At 41.8% G+C, this 18,821-nt stretch overlaps 1 protein-coding gene across 1 annotated transcript in view; it reads right to left on the reverse strand.

Moving 5' to 3' along the window:
• Positions 1 to 11,554: 11,554 nt before the first annotated feature.
• Positions 11,555 to 18,821, reverse strand: part of MIPEP (mitochondrial intermediate peptidase) — a 78,594-nt gene continuing 71,327 nt past the window's right edge. Inside the window, exon 19 of the mRNA XM_052812353.1 lies at positions 11,555 to 11,804. Within this exon, the coding sequence (XP_052668313.1) occupies positions 11,710 to 11,804 (95 nt within the window). The 3' untranslated portion in view covers positions 11,555 to 11,709. The remainder of the gene's footprint in view (positions 11,805 to 18,821) is intronic.

Below are 18,821 nucleotides of genomic sequence, written 5' to 3' on the forward strand. Positions count from 1 at the left end.
CTCCGCTGGGACCAGCTTGCTGTAATGGACCATTAATTACCTACTCCTTTGCTGCCTGATCCCACTACACCGGTCTGTAGTGAAGAGTTCAGACCTGCAATCATAATTTAAATACTGTAAACTTGCAGCAGAGCAAGCCAACAGCATTTATCATGTAGTATGTTGTAGTTACTGTAAAGAAGGATGCTCATTTCAGAATCTTGCACCGTTTTCACTATGCTTCTTTTCACTAGCCAGATATATTTTTATTTGATATTATAATAAATTTATAAACCAATTTCATTTATTATCTCTCCTACTAGAAATGTTTGGATGCCTTCCCTACACCTTTGACCAGTTCAAGAGCATATCCAGAGACTAAGAAAAACCCCCAAAGACACACTTCTCTTACTGAATTAACCCAGGTTTCCAACAGCCAGCCATGGCCATATAAATTAAAGATATACATGGACTTTGCATGGGGCTTCACAGAAGCAGATTTTGCAGATTTACCTTGAAGGTAATGAAGCTGTGATATTACACATTCAAAGAAAAAGCTGGAATGGGGACTTGCCTAGATGGATCTTGCCTGACCCTGGACAGTTGTTCTTTGGCCCTTGAGCCACCTAAGCTGTGCTTTATGCAGAAGAAAAGAAGCTATCTTTAAATGTATACATTTTGTTGGACACTGTCCTGTATAAAAGATTTCACATGCAACATTAAAACAGAAAGAGATAGAGACCTGCCAGCAACCGGGAGCGGTGGCGCAGGACTGTAACTCTCATTTCCTCCTGCAGCGAGGGTAATTTCCAAAATTCCTTACCAGTTCTGGCAACTCCTGCAAATCTCCTGCCCTCGGTACTTAGTTTTGTTTCCAGCACTCGCCCCACCTTTCTAGATCTCATTTCAAGGCCATGTCATGACACAAGCATTTCATGCACCCTTTTCCCTTTTCTGTCCTTACTCCATCCCACAGTCTCCCTCCCTGCCGCACCGGCTTGAAACTTTTTGAAGCTGGCATCTGCAAAGCCAACCCCTCACCCTAATTTAGCCCATTTGGTCCTAAAACATCCGTGTGTCTTAGTTCTCCTCTTCCCTCATTCCGCCATGCCCAGGGCTCTCGGCAAGGCGCTGCCCCAGCCGCTTTCCCTCCGGCTCCCCGGCGGCTGGTTTTACACACCGGACTTCCACCGTTTCATCCCCTGGTTTTCTGTCGAGTTGGATCGACGAGCAACGCGACCACCAACAGCATCTGTGCACACCCTGAAGACGGGATCGGGGAAGGGCTGTTTCGGAGGAGCACCCGATGCCACGGGTCAGGACAAAGGAGGTGAGGGGACCCCGCGCTGGGCATCCCTCCCATGGGACCTCTGTGTGTGCGTTTTGGGAGACAGAGAAGAGGCAGACCAGACTCAGGTCAGTAGGAAAAGCCACGGAAGACTTACACGCGCTTGAGGCATTAATGCTACGGCCATGCCGCTGAGCAGCGAGAGCAGGTCCAGCCTCCGCTGCGCAGAAACCAAGCCAACCCACCAGGTACAGCCTCTTCTATAAAAGCCACCCACTGACGTCTTTGTCCCCTCCGCGTTGCCAATGCCCAGCTTCTCAGGAATATCCTCCAGTCCCTGCAGGAGGGATGGCATTTCAGCAGCCCTACTTATGATGACCCTGAAAGTGGAGCGAAATGTGGAGGCCACAGCTGCTGCCAAACACCCCAGCGCTCCTGAACAGTAAGAAAATACCAGTTTGGCTGCCGTGTGCCCTGCCAAGGGATGTTACGGGACTATTAATTGCCCCAAATGACCTCTGGGCATATTAACACCTACTCTTTTCCAAACGGTGGTCACTGCCAGATCCAGTGCCTCCTTCCACTGCAAGCTGGTTTACTCACATTTCAATTGCTCAGAGACTCATCTATGGACAGTAATTTGTCGGCTGCCTCCGCAGCTGAAACCACATCTTCTCAATCCCACTGGCAGGCGCCGGCAGTGTGCTGGCAGTCAGCCCTTGGACAAGCAACGGAGGTCTGCAGCAAAATGCTGCCTTCTTGGGGATTCAGGAAGGAGAAACTTGGATCGGCCACCTCAATTCATCGCCTGAGTATGTTGCCACTATAGAAATACTCCTACTAGACACATTCATACTCATCTGCTGTGTGCATTGTCTAATAGATGGGACGTGTCCTACTCCCAGGCCGTTCTGGGATGGTCTAATGTGAACCACAGCATGCTTGCAGCAAACTGCAGCCAGCCAAGCTGCTCACCCAGGGTGCATCTGCAAAGCGTGCCTGCGACTCCTTATCCTTTGCATTCTTTTCTATATTTAGGAGACTCACATGTACACAACAGCAGGGCAAAGAGTGGGAAGGGCAAGCAAATATCAAGAGAATTTTTGAGTTCATGAATCCCTTGGGACTGTCAACAAGTCACAGGGAGGTGCTACAGGAGCAGCTAAAATAATGAGGGTGATGGCAGCTGTATCTACAATGGTTCTGACCCAAGCAGCAAATGGTTATATAGTTTGACTTGAGCTCATCACCTTGGGTAGCGTTTTCAAAGTCCCACCTGCAGAAGCAACGTGGGCATTAGCAGCTCTTTAGGCTCCCAAGTCACTCAAGCACTCCTGAGTGTTTAACAGAAGGTAAGAGGGGACTCCTCTCCAGGTGCCTGCTCAAATAAATGATAAAAAATAAAAATAAAAAATAAAAAATAAAAAATGGGAACAAGAACCCTCGAGCGAGTCAAAATCCTGCGGCTCAGTTATCCCCATTCTGCAGCACTTGCTTGAGTGAGCTGGGAGCTCCCGAGGCCGGGAACGAGCACTAGAGAGATGCTGCAGCAGCCTGGTTGCCGGCCGGGGTTAAACCACGACAGCGATGCAGCAGGCAAGATGCAGGAGCTCCAAAGAAGCCGCAGGCACTGCACGTCCACACAGCCTGCAGGGCAAGGCTGGCTTGCAGCACACCTTGCCCTGGTCCATCGCGCCTTTCTGCTGGGACTCGGGAATTTCTGCTCATATAAACAGGCTATTTGCAGGTGTAGCCTATCATCTAGCCCTGCAGCAGGTAGATACGGAGCGGCTCGGTCACCGTAATGCTGCTGAGTTTCCCTTTCTGTAGCTTTGGGTGGGCTTTGGCTGCAGTAGGGAATTTGCAAAAAATGTTAAGTGCCAACAAAACGTTAGGATACATTTCAGGAAAAAAAAAAAAAAGAATTAACCAATCCATCATTTTTACAAAAATAGTTATTAAAAATTTAATTTTAAGAAAAACTCATATTTTACAGAAGCACAAGTACTGATATTACAGTACCTTTTGCATTACCCACATGGAAATAATTTCAGTGAATTTCACCCACCCTCACAGTTTTTGGCTGCCAATGCTTCTACATACATACAATGATAATGCAATCATACATCCACTGAAGTGAAATTTTAATGCACATAGTGCCATATGCACATGTGGGAAGGGAAGGGAAGGGAAGGGACTGTAAAATAAAAATGGGACTATATCTCACTCCATCAAGCACAGACCTTAATACAAATCATATAGTTGTCATATAATAGCATCCGCAATATCCTCACAATCAAATATCAATACCAGATCCTCACTATTAAAATCCAAACATTTTCAAGTGGAAAGCTAGGGCTCTCTGAAGTCCCATTACAACACCTAGGACACCAGCCTCCTGGTTTTCCGCAGTACTTCTGAACTGAACATCCCCAGCATTTCTGGAAATCAGCTTACCAGATAAAATTTCTTTGTTATTCTATACATTGCTTGTTTAAATTTTTTAATAGCGTTTACAGCATTAGAGCAGTACAAATGAAGACAGAGGTTACAGACAGATGCACGGCGGCCCTGCCAGAGACTTGCCTACCTTCCTGTTAGTATTTGTACAAATAGCAGTGCACAGGAGGGTGCGGTATTTATGACATAGGTAGCAAAAAAACAAATAAAAGTGGGAGAATGACTTGCCTGCAGAGACAGCGTTAGCCTTGCCAACAGGATGGCAGGGCTGGAGAGCAGCACCCTGGTTCCAGATGGGATTCCTCTGTAGGGTAAGTCAGCATAAATGGGGTTAATTTACCTGGGGGATTTCCTGCAACCCCGGTATGTCTTCTCTGAATGGGTTCTGAAAGAAAACAAAGAAAACACATTCAAATCTAACCCAAAAGATTAATAAAATACAGGTTTCAGGTCAGTGGAGGGTGGTGAGAAGCAGCAGCAGTCTACAAGGGAGGGCCCGAAGCTGGCTCACGTGATTTGGCATAACGAGGACTTTTCTCCAACATGCAGAAAAACAAAACTTTTCAGCCACCCCATCATTTGCCCCCAAATCTAGGGGGAGATAAAATAAAATTCTGGGACGTCAGCCAAACAACCAGCTCCAACTTTCTATGTCTCCCATTTCCATGTGCTTACTGCCACCATTGTTTCAGGTCTTGATAAATAATCTATCTGGGGAGCTCTTACTTTTAACAAAGCCCCTCAAGAAATCACAGAAGCCCCACACTAACTTTGGCCCTTAAACACTTTTTCGGAGCTAATAAAGCATGCACGCGTGTGTCCCTTGGTCGACTGAGAGCACTGATGGATCTTCTGCCCAGAGCTGGAGCACCAAAGGGGCCACTGGCCGAGGATAACGTGAGCTCAGACTGCCATCCTCCCCGGTCCTGACATCGATATAAGGTGCACAGCCTCACTTCTCCAGCCTAAAAACCAAGGCAAATAATGAAAAAGTAAGAGAAAAGCTCAAGGGTCTGGTTTATTTCAACAAGTCCTGTGCTTCTGAACGGGTTACTCGGAAGTGACCTGCTACGTAGGGTGCGGTGACTGGGATTTGAAGTGTTTTCAGTTGGCACAAAGGGTCGGTCCCAACACACAGAGAACGAGTTACAAAAAGAGTTTAGCTTTTAATGACCATTTTGTGAAATGTCTTTTTTGCCCAATGAAATAGATAAAGCTGGAGATGCAAGATGGCATGAGAAACAAACATGATGCAGGAAGAAGGAAAAAACAATCGGAGTAAAGCCAGCGAGGCACAGGCTTCAGACCGGCTAAACAGATACTTCTGACAGACCAAGGGAAAGGCGTGGAAAATGGAATAGCTCACAAAGTAAGAAACTGAGTGTCAAATTAACTATTTCCCTGTATTCGGCCAGCCTACATCAGTTTTTCAGACATGTTTGAGACCATAAGAAACCAAAGAAAGAAAAAAATAAAAGCAGATTTTCTTGGAGAACAGAGATTACAAACTGAACAAGCTAAGAAAACCACCTTGTCTTGGGAATTTCACTTGAACACCAGATTGAATCAAAGATAATTAATTTGATTAAGTCAAACAAGTTATCTAAATCCCTAATTAGGGAAAATACCGCCAGCAATTCGGCACTGGTTTGCAAAAGGCCTTTGATGTTGAACAGTTTCAGCAAAAGCAATACCTACAGACTCATGGCACTTCTCAATGCATGAAGGACACATTTGTTGGGCAGGTGTCAGGGCAAGAGAACAAATTAAACTTACAGGAAAATAAGAGGAAAATTTTCCAGGATGGTGAGGAATCACGTCCGATAAGAACTTACCTGGTCTCTGACAGCTGAGTTGGGTTACATATCCCAATAGCACTGCCCCTTTCTTGCAGCATGCAATTACATCTCCAGTTCTTAGGGAACTCCTTTTTCAACCCCATCGCAACAGTGCATGCTATTTGCGCAAATGTTAAGAGACGGCAAACTATAATTTCAACTCTCATTTGTAATGAATAGGATTTACTATGGCTAGCATGAATCATTTTGATAACACATATAATTAGTTTTATAGAAGTTTTAGTACGTTATAAAAGTTGCTATATCACTTGTATCCCCCCAGGGCTCTCTTATAAAATGATTTTGTTACAACTGTATTCTTCTTGGAACTAAAGTGTAGGCAACTGAGCACATCTGTATGTCAAGAGAAGCGTTGTAAGCCAAGACATTCAAGGCAATTTTGCTGCCTTTTTCATTTCTAAAAATCCATGTGAAGAAACGTGATCACTTCTGGACTCCAGCATTATCAGCTGTTCAAAGCTGAAGATACTCACGTCCTCCCAGGCCGTCAATAAGCTGCCTCCACACGGCTCATGGCTGCTCGGAGCAGATGCTGGGGCTCAGCTACTGGGAGCTGGGATGCCTGTCAAATGACCTTGGGGGAAAAGTGCTCAGCGCGTATAAATAACACAGGTCTAATAACTTCATCTGAGCTACGGAAATTTATCCTGGATGAGAATTTGGCTCTGTACAGAGCTGCAAAGTGAGTTAACTGGATTCCACCTTCATGAGGAAGAAAAGCGGGGTTGGTAGGAGTGTGCGCTACGTGACACCAGCAACCCCCTCTGACTTTGGAAGCGTTTTTTCTTTCATACGTATTTTGAACGCTGAAAGTAGGCTATGATCGAGCCCTTCTGACTATTTCTTGAAGGGTACCATTAATAAAAAGGCTTTAACAACTGCCCTGCTAACCTGTTGTGAGTATGCTAGAGGAGCTCAATGAGCCTGCCCAATCATTACGTTAACAGCTGCTGCAAACATCAGCCAAACACAGGCTTCTGACCGCGTTTAAGGGACAAACCAATATGCAAACACCTACTTGATAAATTACTATTATTTATGAGGTGCAGCTGCCTGCAGTGTATTGAGACCTGCTGTCCCGTGGCGTGCAGCCTAAAGGGGCTTGGCCATCCCAACTTGCCCCAGCTTGGCAATGCTTCCCCTTCCCAGTGGGTCACATTCGGGGTATTTCCCCAAGGCCCAGATCTCCCAACAGTCATCTCCCGCAGCGCAGGGAAGGTGGGTGGGAAATGCTGTCCGAGCATGAGATACACTTTAGGCTATACGGGCACGTGCCAGTACCAGCTGTGGGCAGGAGTGGGAAGAACCTGCCAGGCCACCATTTTGCTTTTCCTCTGCCATGGTTTAGTGGGCATGGATGATGGTTGGACTCGATGATCTTGAAGGTCTTTTCCAACCGAAATGACTCTATGATTCTACGATCACAACCACCAGGACAGAGTCACAGCCCAGATCACCCCTCGCCTCCTCCCAGCCCCTTGGGTCATGTCCCACTGGTGCTGTAAGAGCAGAGGGAGAAGGGGGGCACGTGGAGGTGTCTAAGGAGTAAAGTGAGGGGGCTGTAAGGAGTTGGAGGACAACTGCCAAAAGCCACTTCAAAAAAGCCTCAATGTCCTGAACATTAATTAAAAGCTTCTTCAGCTATTTTAATATTGTACTATATGATACTGTCATGAATGTATAAACTCAGCCACATATGACAGGCAGTAAAAGCAAACAATGGTGGCATTTGACAACTAAAAAACGGTAACATCAAAGCCCAAAAGACTAAGTTCAGTGCTTTGAGGTGTTCTGAATTTAAAACAGGATTCCTGACACTCCTATTCCAGCCACCTGTGTGCTCTCTATAGTTACTGGAGCAACAAAAGGCATATGCAAGAGCTGGTTTATCCCATCCTAAGACAGGTATGATATATCCCATATTGAAGGAGCCTGTTTCTTCTTCTCAAGCGTGAAGGCAGCCGGAACGGCAAGCTTTAGCCATCCGCAAGTTGCCTTAGAGGCTACAGGCTCATAGGCAACTGCTTGGCAAGAGGCATCCCACTCCCTTTCCTTTGTGTTTTTAAATCTACACACCAGCAGAACACCAACTAGCCGTGCTGTCAGATCTTTATCGGCACTTTGCTTCTGGTTTAAGTATTTTGTCTGTAACAGATTTTTTGGATACTTCCTCCGAACAACAGGCCGTAACGATTTCCTACAACTGCGCAGCTCCGGCATGCCGCGGCGCTCCGTTTAGAGCCATCTCTTGAAGAGCAGCCGCAGCGGACTTAAAAGGTAAACAAATCTCAGCCCGGGGAAGATCAGAAGGGCCGACAGGCAGTCCTGCTGGTGCTGATTTATACTTCCTTATCTTTTATCTCCTTCCCTCTCCTCCCCGAGCACACTAGCTGTTCTCCCACGGTCCTTCTCCCAAGGAAATCCGCGTGCTTGCTTTCTGCAATCGTGCATTTTCAATTCTCAAGTTCTTTAAGTCTTCTAATTTTAAAGCAATACTTGCCTTTTGGTATACTGCAAACCTGCCAGGGTAAAGCACTCACTTGAACTCGTTCCCAACAGCACATAAATCAATCCCTGTCTCTGGGAACAGAAAATTTCCACTACTTTGCCCAGAAACAATCTGAAAAAGCAGATGCGCAGTGCCTCCCACTGAACAGCAAGCAGAAGGGGTGCTTTGGCTCACAGCGCTTTCCCAGCGCTCCGCTCAGGAATTCCTCCCCAGCCGTGAAGCCGTCAGCAGGACAGTTACCCAGTGAGCGTGGACTCGCTACCCTCACGGCAAAACTTCCTTCCGAAGACACTCTCTTCATTCATAGCTCGTAAAATCCAAAAAGATGGCTGTCCCCTAGCGTAACTAAGGGTACAGGGCTTCTCTGAATTAATCTGTACTAGGGCATATTTTTGAGAAAATAGTCCAGTTTGGTTGTACACTTCTAGCGCTGATCGGTCAACCCCAGCACCGTCCTTCACGCGTATTCCAATGCTCAGTTGTCCTTGCTGTCAAAAAAATAAACTAAAAATTAGGGGCAAATTTGTCTAATTTCAACTTTCAGCTACCAGCTCTTGTTAAACACTTGTTTTCAGACCAGTGTTCAACCTTTCAAATTTCTGCTTCCGCATCACAATTAAGATATTTTAATTTTTTGATAAACTGAAATGCGTATTTTCTGAGTCATCAATATTCCTGTGTTACAATGATCTATTCTCTTCATTTCCATCTTAGCATCATCTGTGAAACTAAGCTCCATTACCTGGATATATATTCATTTTTAATTTTTGCACACTGATTTAAGTCTGATCCACTGTACAAGCTGCTATTTAACATCTGTAGAAAGAAAAGTATTTTATCAACATATGATATGAATTCTTCCATCTGGCTTTCCACTGAAGACAAAGCAGAAATATTTTTGAACACCTCTGTCTTTTCTGTTACTGACAGTGCTGTAATTTCCATCTAGACTTACTGCTTTGGAAAGAAAACCCTCTTTTACTCTCCCCAAGTTTTTAACTCAGAGGTCATTTTGCTTCTGTATCAACACTTTTTCATGCCTGGTTTCTAATCTATATTCAGTTCTTCCTTGCCTTATTTCCCTTCTCTTCCCTGCCTTCTTCAATTAACTGCTGCCCTCTGCTCCAGTTACCTTTGTTGGTAAGGTGTTTAGAGAACTCCAGGCAGTACCAGCTGCATTTATGTCACCAGAAAGCAATTATTAAGCAATATTTCAGTCTATCTTAAGTGAATCAGAAAAATAATCACATGAAAAATTAAAAAAAAAAAAAAAAAAGCAGAGTTGACACCTCAGACTATCAAATGTAATCCACGTGTGTTTTTCTGATGTGTCTTAATTATGTGTTATTATTTCAGGATTGCATAAGGGTATAATTTCTTCTGAAGACATTCACTACTTATTTTCTATAGCAGCTAAAATCCAAAACACAGTACAATTTCAGATTAAAAGCATGAGGCTAAGTTACAGTATTATAAAACCAACTTTTGGATAGCTGGTTCATCAGCCCCAGTGGGAAAATATGGAATGCTGGAAAAGGATTACAGTGATTTTTACATTTATGAATAGTTACACTGCTGGTCGCAAGAGAGGTCTCACATTACTGGAAGTACACATATTTGCTGGAAAATAAAAGTCTTTCAAAGAGAAAAAAAGAAAGGGAAAAGCATCAGACATTTGAACAGCTGGAAGCATTTTTAGAAACTACCAAAAAAGAGGAAAAAAAAAATAATTTAGAATAATATTTCCCTTTCTGTAGTAAGCATCGTAGTGGTGATACAATATGTTCTCAAGAGGTTTAAATCATGTCTACTGTTCAATCCTCAAAGGTTATTTTATAAAACAAAAATTAGTGGAGTCAACAGAGTTTTTTCACAAAACCCCTGAAGCTGTCGTTCTGAGCTGTATTTATTTTTCTACCAGCTCCCATCTATGTCAAATGTCCCAAAAGCTATGGATTTGTGACAATAAGCTACGGATCTGTGACAATAAGCTACAGTCCACTGTGCTCTGGCAAAAGACAAGATTTTCTTCCTTTCTTTGTCTATATCTGATTTCAGTATGAGGAAGATGTTGTTTGACGCCACTCTGATAAAAACTTGAAAAGACTGTTGTTTACAGAAGGATCAAATTAGACAGTGAATTAAGGAAGTAATAGCAGCCATGGGCATAAACCAGCATGATGGCTACATATATTTTGATAAAGTATCTACACTCTAGAACCAACAACACTTGAATTTCTTTCAAATTAAAATCTAGGGGTGATCTCTTAATTTTAAATGCCCTGTTTATTCCGCCAATTATGATGCTTTATTTTCTTTACCGTAGTGCTCCCAGGGCCGTGTCAGCACTAGGATTTCCTTTTGCTAAGTTCTTTTTGTCACAATGAGTCTTTCAACATGTGCCAACTCCAGATAAACATTATTGGTAGTTTGCTCCAGTTCAAAAACCAGGCAACAAACAACACAAGGCTCACTTAGCAGCACCCTTGAATTCCCTTTAAAACATACTTCCATTAAATACTCCAAGAGGTGGTGTTAAATTTAGGTTCATGAGCTATTGTATCCTTTTGAGAACTTCCCATCTTCAGAATGTGTTTCTACTCACACCTAAATTTACACTTGTTTAGTTTTTGTGGTAACTCTGTTGGATATTTAAAAAAATACTAATTCAATAGCAAGACCAGTTTTATGGCACTTTGTAAATTCCATTCCTCCTCCCAACCATTTTCTGCACCTGATACAATGAATGGTCCCTCTTCTGTATTTAGCTTTAAAGTTTGCTATTCTGTTCCAAACCTGAAGAAGACCTACGCAATGGCTTCGTATAACAAAAGATACTATTTTTACCTATAAACATGGCCACACGTATACCCATTGGATCATGACAGCTACAAAAGCACGGCTACCTTCCATGTTATCCTCCACTATGAAACATTTGTGGGATACCCGTTTTACTCTGTCTCTCTTTTTTTGTGTTGCAAGATCTCTCTTTCCTCCACACCCTGACATTTTCCATCATGTACTTGTATGACTACAGTTTTTCTTCTCCCATCTTTTTGTTCTCTATCTCAAATACAGTTCCTAGTTTTCCACTTCATCTTTCTTTCCATTTCCCCTCCGTAGCAAACACAATTTCCTTTTCCCCAATGCAGAACTCCTGCAAGGAATAGGGTTAAACAAGTTTAAAGAATATCCACGAGCATTGAGGAAGACCCATGCAAGCAGTTCTGGGTCATGACACTCAACAAGTATGTCCTAACACTGAATCCAATGCGCGTACCAAAAGACAATTCATACCACTCCACTCACCCTGAAGATGAGTTCAATTCCCATTTAATCAGCTGTTCCAACAAGATCATATTTTTTAACAGTACATGCTAGAGGATTTGTTCTCTCCAATTCCATGCTTAAGCTCCTATGCAACAGAAAGCCATCATCTTCATAAATGAAACCAGGTGATCCAATGAAATTATTTATTACTGTTCCATCAACATGAATATTCAAACTTTTACAAGTGTTCACCAAGAAGCAAAACCAGTCACAACAATATTTTATCCACAATTATGAAGACGTAGTCACTCTTCCATAAAAGAATTCAGTTCTGTTGAACATTTTTATGAGTCCATGATAAATGTTTCAAAGTCCTGGTCTAAGTCTGAAACAAGGGCATCCACAAAATCTTCAACTGAAGGCGATTTCTGAAGCATACCTACAAAACCAAGACAACAGACTCTTAGCAAGAATACTACGACCTTGCAAGCTTTGTCAATAATAATGCTTATTGCTAACTAACATTTAATGTCACAATATGACAGAAACGACTATCATGTTTCTTTGTCAGGAAATAAATGCAATTATAGTGTATGGGGATTATTTAATTTCTTCAAGCTACCTGTTACATGTTATCACAGAATTGACAGGTTTCAAGATTGTTAACTGATTTTTATCATTACAATCTTGCTTAAGCAGGGAATTATATCCATTTTAAAGCAATGTAACCATAGACTCACTCCTCTCCAAATGACTGGAATAAATCAGTGATTGAGCAGGTATCTAAATCCTTATCCGCTAAGTCCCAGGTCTGACAGAGCCAGAAAAAACGATGTATTTTCTCAAAGTGTTATACACCTTAAAAGCATTTAATTTAGTATTTAAAGTACAAATATCTCTGAAATTTTTCACAAGGCATGAAACATACCCAAACAAAAGCATTTTCAATGCACTGCAGTTTTAGTTTTGCTTTTTTACAGTACCAGGACTTACCTTTTATTAAGAATTTTAATTAGTGCATCTGTTAGCTGCAGCATATGGCAACAGAATAACAGACAGGGAAATTACCATAATGAAGAATCATGCTCAAGTACTTTGTCAGGTAATCCTATTAAAAGAGCAGCTAAAAATCTCACACCTTCCTCCCCAAAATCCCAGTTTTTAGAAAGCATGAGAATATATCCTGTAAATTATTTTCAGATATTTCTTTGTACTTAACATTACATTGATGTTGGTCTTTTCACTGTTGTTAACGTTTTCAAGATTATATATGGAAATTTACTGCATTACTTGTACCAGAAAAAAAAAACAGTACAGCTGCCAAATAATGTAAAATTTAATCTTCATACCTCTTTGAAGTGATCTGTTCTTTCTGACAACTGCCAATGTAAATACAACCTTGTTCTACCCTTTCTGATCAGTGTACCTACTGAACATAATTTTATATTCTTTCACATCCTCAACAATATTTGCTTTCAGTGGAATTTATAATTGCACGCTGCTAAAAGACTGGAATCTTTTACTATAACACAATGATTCAAAACCCACCAGGAAATGGACCGGCTCAAGGTAATTTTGTGTAAGCAACTAAAAAGAATTTTCTTGCTAAGACCTCACAGAATCCCATCTCAATCTGATTTAAACACGTTGCAAGTGTCAACACAAACTACCATGACCCAGTAGATTAATACTGAGCACTAAAAGAAAAACAAATCTCGTACTGTATATAGTTTGACTGAAATGCTGTTAAATGAAGTTTGCATCAAGCTATTTTCAAAATGAAAGAGAAAAGAATTAATATTTCCAAATACTTGGTAAACTTGTCATCTACTCTAATGTTAGTAAAATTGCTGTGGAATTACTTCTAGTTCGCCATGAAAAATGACTTGCTATATGCTGGGCTGAGAAACAGATGTGTCCAGATACCAGCTACTAATCTAACCTCCCCAGAGAGCCGCGGCCTCTTGCAGTCTCCCTCTCTCAGGTTCTTGAGTGGGCTGGCTGGGGGAGATGCATATTTCCTCCCTAACAGCCTTGGAAAAATTCCAGTTTAAACTCATATTTTCCCTCAGTTTTCTCAGAAGTGGAGAGAATGCCTTAAGAAGATGACATGGATGGCAGCCTACTGGAACATGTACTGTCATGCATGGCTACTGGAGCTTCGTCTTAAACTCAGCTGGAACAGTCCAGTCCCAACAGTGCAATTCGTTTTGCCTTTTTTTTGGCCTCATTTTGCCTCATTTACATCTGAAGTAACTGGCTCTATTTCTAGAGACTGAACAGTAGGAAAACCTTCATGGGTGCCACTCATCTGACCTTTTTCAGAGGTCTACTTTATGATAAGATGAGTTGTGCCTATGAAGTGCCTACTTTTCCCTGTATCCCTGAAAGGAAACCTGGATGACTAGCTCAGGTATAAAAATCTCAAGTTGGTGAAACTATTCCTTCCTTCCAATTTTTAAGACATGGCTCTATAAAAGAACCATTTTTCTATAGCCAATGTGCCCTTTTCTATCAGATATCAATATGGAGGTATGACTGTAATGCTGCTTAGACAGTATATAAAGATGGCCATAATAGACATAATCACCACTCCCCAAGCTCCCAAATACAAAAAACCCCTTCCAATACTGACTTTATGAAAAACAGCCAGCCTGGATGATGTTTAGCCAATTCTTTTGACACACTAAAATTTATTCTGCTGTGGACAATTCTTAAAACTATGATTACCAGTATGTTGCAAAAGAAGAAAAGCTAACAGTGTAATGATTACGGGGAAAGAAGAGATTGATGCTGGGATTACCTTCAAGTAAATTTAATTTCCCTCTTACATAAAAATGGCAAATCATACCAAAAACATTCCAACCCTGGATATTACAAAATGAATAAAAGAAACATAATTAACTGCAGTATACTTGGATGTATTTTAGTGCAGCTGAATACAGTATTACCAAATCTCACTCAAAGTATGTTACAAATTGCATTCATTTAGACTCCACATGGTTTGTTTTAAATACTTAGGAGAATTCAAAATCATTCTGGTAATAGTGATGTCAAATGACCTCCTACCCAGTAGTTCCAACTTTTGATAATACAAACAGATTTCAGATTTCTTGCATTAGTGGTCTACTGCATTGCTATTTTCCCATCACCGACATCAAAAGCAGACGCTAGCAGAATTTGCTTTTGCAACAGAAGGATGAAGAGTAACTGAGGTCATTGTTGAAGAACTCCTACTGTAGTAAAATGATCATGCTCTTATGAAATAAGTAACTACAGATTTTAGAGTAGACAACTCCAAAAGAAACAGACACTCATGGTAGTTCCATGTTTTAACCTCTTACTCTACACAGATGTGTTAAGAATGGTCATGTCTCCCTTTAAACTCCATTAAAATATATCAAAGCAAGACTGGCTTTGATATATTGTAAGTACTCAGCACTTCAGTCTAAATGATTTAGTAAGATGTCCACAAGGTCTGATGGTTGCAGTTTTAAAATCTAGGAGTGTATTTTATACGTTCAGCCCAACTCCTATTTCAGCTCAGTCTCTCCCAAGCCTAAGGCAACTACATAGCTTATCTTCTCTGCTTTGAAGTTTTCTTTCACATTACAGCACTGTGGTTAACCACACCCTTTTGAGAGATGGTTAGCTATAACCTACAATCACTGAAAATTGGGAGAAGAATAAAGCCTGTGGCAAAATTTGGCCTCTGCCCCTTTGGAACACTAATTATTTTGGGTCCATGTAGTTTGAGTTAACATATGTTGCCATTCATATCACCTTTTAGGATTTATGCATATCTCTTATATTTTCAAAGAGACATACAATCATTATCTGAAGATTTTTACAGCCTCTTCAAATCATCATTATTCCAGGAAGTACAATTTGAGGAACGGAAAAACAAATTTTCAAACTGCATTGGAGCAAACACGTGTTTATTTACACATTTAGTTGGTTTGATTACCATGTATTCACACAGCCGAGTATGATTGTCTGCAATATAATACAGCATTAACAAATCAAGAACACAACTTCGCATGTATTTTGCACAAGGACTTCTTCAGAGACCCAAAGGGTAACGTGACTGCATCAAAACTACAAGAGAAGCGCACTCCAGGGTATGTTCCATGCTCTTGGTTCCCAGATCATCGAACCCAGTACTTTTCACACTGCAATTCACTTTCTGCCTATGCACCTGGGTTTCTTTCCAGTCAGGGAGTGCCAAGGGAGAGAGGGAGGGATGGTGCACACCTGAATCTTGTTCAGACCTGCAACCAGCACACAACTGGACCTGGAAGGGACACCTGCATTACGTATCTTTAAAGGAATTTGGAATCCCTAATGCCATGTAGTCCTGGGAAGGAAAGGGTCTGCAAGAGCCGTGTGGCCAACCCAAAATGACAGAGGAATCGAGTTCTTCTCAAACTGTATTTCCTCTCTAAGGAAAAAAAAAAAAGCAAGCCTCTTGGACAAAGCATTGTTCACTCATTTTTTAAGTGCTCCCGCTATTCATATGTGTGACTATTTCTGTATCTTGTAGATTATTGAAGGGATAGGATAAAAGGGGTCACTTCAGAAAAATGTTAAAAAAGGTTTCATAAAGCCTTTGTGGTGGTTTGTTTTGTTTTTTTTTTAAAATGGAAACAAATGCCAAGAGAATAAAATCCAAACAACCAAAAAGTATATTGCGTTTTCTAATTAAAGACTAGTCCAAACAGGAATCTTGTCAGTAACTCCACCGGATGGCAGGTCAGATCCTTTATCTTCCCTAATCAGTATATCTACGGAATCATGTGGGAGAAAGATGAAAAGCTAGGGTCATATCTAAACACAAAAGAAAGACAATAGATAGCTTCTGAGAAGAAAATCGTAACAAAGAAACTGTATAAATGAAATGCGCTTGTGAAGTTATCTGTTATCAAACAGTCAATGAATATGGCTAACTTCACAATGAGATACGGAAGCATTTCAAGGGTGAGGCTACATATGTGCACCCAAAAGTCAGACTTGTACAAGCGCATTTCTTTATATAAAAAGAAAAAATGCCTGAAATAACAGCCTATGTAACTTAAGGTTTTTGAAATATGGCACTACTAAGCACAGAATCTGGACTGTTTCCCTGAAGAAGAGTAAAATCAACAAGCTTTTAAGTTTGATGGAATCTGTTTTTAATCAGGAATCTGGTCATCTGCTATGGGAGCGCAGTTTTGCAACTGATGAAAACCAACAAAAGGTGGAAATCAAGTATTCTTGAACATCAGTAATGAAAAGGAAACAATGCAGCAAAAGGAGTCAGAAGCTGGTTGAACTTAAACAAATTAAAGAACAAGTAACTGTTCTTACTTTTCTCCTTAAATTCTCAATTTTTATAACAAATACAGAGCAATTAAGTGTAAACATATAATAAGCTTTTCCTCATGTGTGTTCTATGATTTAACCTCAAATAATCCCAAACAAGCAATCAAATTATTAACTTGTCAAAAGATCTGAGTCACCTCAATTTTATTTTTCAGGGAGTCATTCAAGCATGCTTGTTTAAGTTTTGCACTGTCTACAAATGAACATCACAATATGCACAGGCAAGGAATCTGCTGATGAATTCTGGTTATTTTTATGATCTTGAATATCTTTTAAGATTTCTGCTTAAAGTAATATTAAAGAAATACAGAGTATAAAAGTGAAATTCAGAATACAAAAGTGGCCAGGGAGATAATCTGAAGCAAGGAAGATGTACCCTTGATGGAAGAGGATCAGAACAGGGAATACTTAAGCAAACTGGACAAACATAAGCCCACAGGCCCTGATGGGATGCACCCACAAGTGCTGAGGGAGCTGGCAGATGGCATTGCAAGGCCACTCTCAGTAATCTTTGATCAATCATGGCCACTAGGAGAAGTGCCAGAAGACTTGAAAAAAGCAAAGGTCACTCTTATCTTTAAGAACAGCAAGGAGGACCCAGGGAACTACAGGTTGGTCAGTCTCAACTCAATCCCTAGGAAGGTGGTAGAGCAGCCAATCCTGGAAACCATTTCCAGGCTCACGAATAACAACAAAAAAAATCATCAGGAATAGTCATCATGGATTCACCAAGGGGAAGTCATGCTTAATCACCTTGATAACCTTATATGATGAAACAACTGGCCTGGTAGATGAGGGGAGAGCTGTGGATATTGTCTACCTGGACTTCAGCAAGGTTTTTGACACTGTCTCCCCTAAGATCTTCGCAGAGAAGCGGTTGATGTACAGGCCGGATGAGCAGACAGAGAGGTGGATTAAAAAATGGCTGAATGGCCAGGCCCAGAGGGAGTCGATCAGTGCCACAAAGTTTAGCTGGAGGCCAGTAACTAGTGGTGTACCCCAGGGGTCAATACTGGGTCCAGTCCTGTTTAACATCTTCATTAATGACCTGGATGATGGGGCAGATTTCAACAAAGAGAAGTACAAAGTCCTGCACCTGGGGAGGAACAACCCCAGGCACCAGTATATGCTGGGGGCCACCCAGCAAGAAAGCAGCTTGTCAGAAAAGGACCTGGGGGTCCTGGTGGACACCAAGTTGAACATGAGCCAGCAATGGGCCCTTGCCGCAAAGAAGGTGAATGGCATCCTGGGCTGCGTGAGGCAAAGCATTGCCAGCAGGTGGAGGGAGGTGATCCTTCCCCTCTACTCAGCACTGGTGAGACACACCTGGAGTGCTGGGTCTAGCACTGGGCTCCTCAGTACAAGAGAGACATGGACACACTGGAGAAAGTCCAACAAAGGCCCACTAAGATGATGAAGGGACTGGAGCATCTCTCCTACGATGAAAGGCTGAGAGAGCTAGGACTGTTCAGCCTAGAGAAGAGAAGGCTCAGGAGGAGCTTATTAATGAGTATAAATACCTGAAGGGAGGGTGCAAAGACGACAGAGCCAGGCTCTCCTCAGCAGTGCCCAGTGACAGGACCAGAGGCAACAGGCACACACTGAAACACAGGAGGTTCCCTCTGAACATCAGGGAACACTTTTTCCCTGTGAGGGTGACCAAGCACTGGCCCAGGTTGCCCAGGGAGGTGGTGGAGTCTTCATCGTTGGAGGTGCTTAAAAGCCATCTGGACATGGTCCTGGGCAAGCAGCTCTAGATGTCCCTGCTTGAGCTCGGTGTTGGACCAGATGACCTCCAGAGGTCCCTTCCAACCACAACTATTCTATGATTCTGTAATTCTGTGAAAACATCTTGAAAACTTCTGCCATTTTTTGTAAATCAGTCTGTGCTCTTATCACCAGTATCACTCAAGCTGATGGTGACACAAAGGAGTTACTCCTGTCTGGTTCTCCTATTACGCATGAAGAAACACACCAGCAGGTGCACTACAGTTACTGACCTTAAAGTGACACACAGTTCTGATTAGTGGTTTATGGATTTACTGATTTAAAGAAAAAAATTAAAAATCAAACTGTGTATGTTTTATGCATACGT

The sequence above is a fragment of the Harpia harpyja genome, chromosome 17, assembly GCF_026419915.1.
Source record: "Harpia harpyja isolate bHarHar1 chromosome 17, bHarHar1 primary haplotype, whole genome shotgun sequence".
In the NCBI taxonomy this organism is placed as follows: Eukaryota; Metazoa; Chordata; class Aves; order Accipitriformes; family Accipitridae; genus Harpia; species Harpia harpyja.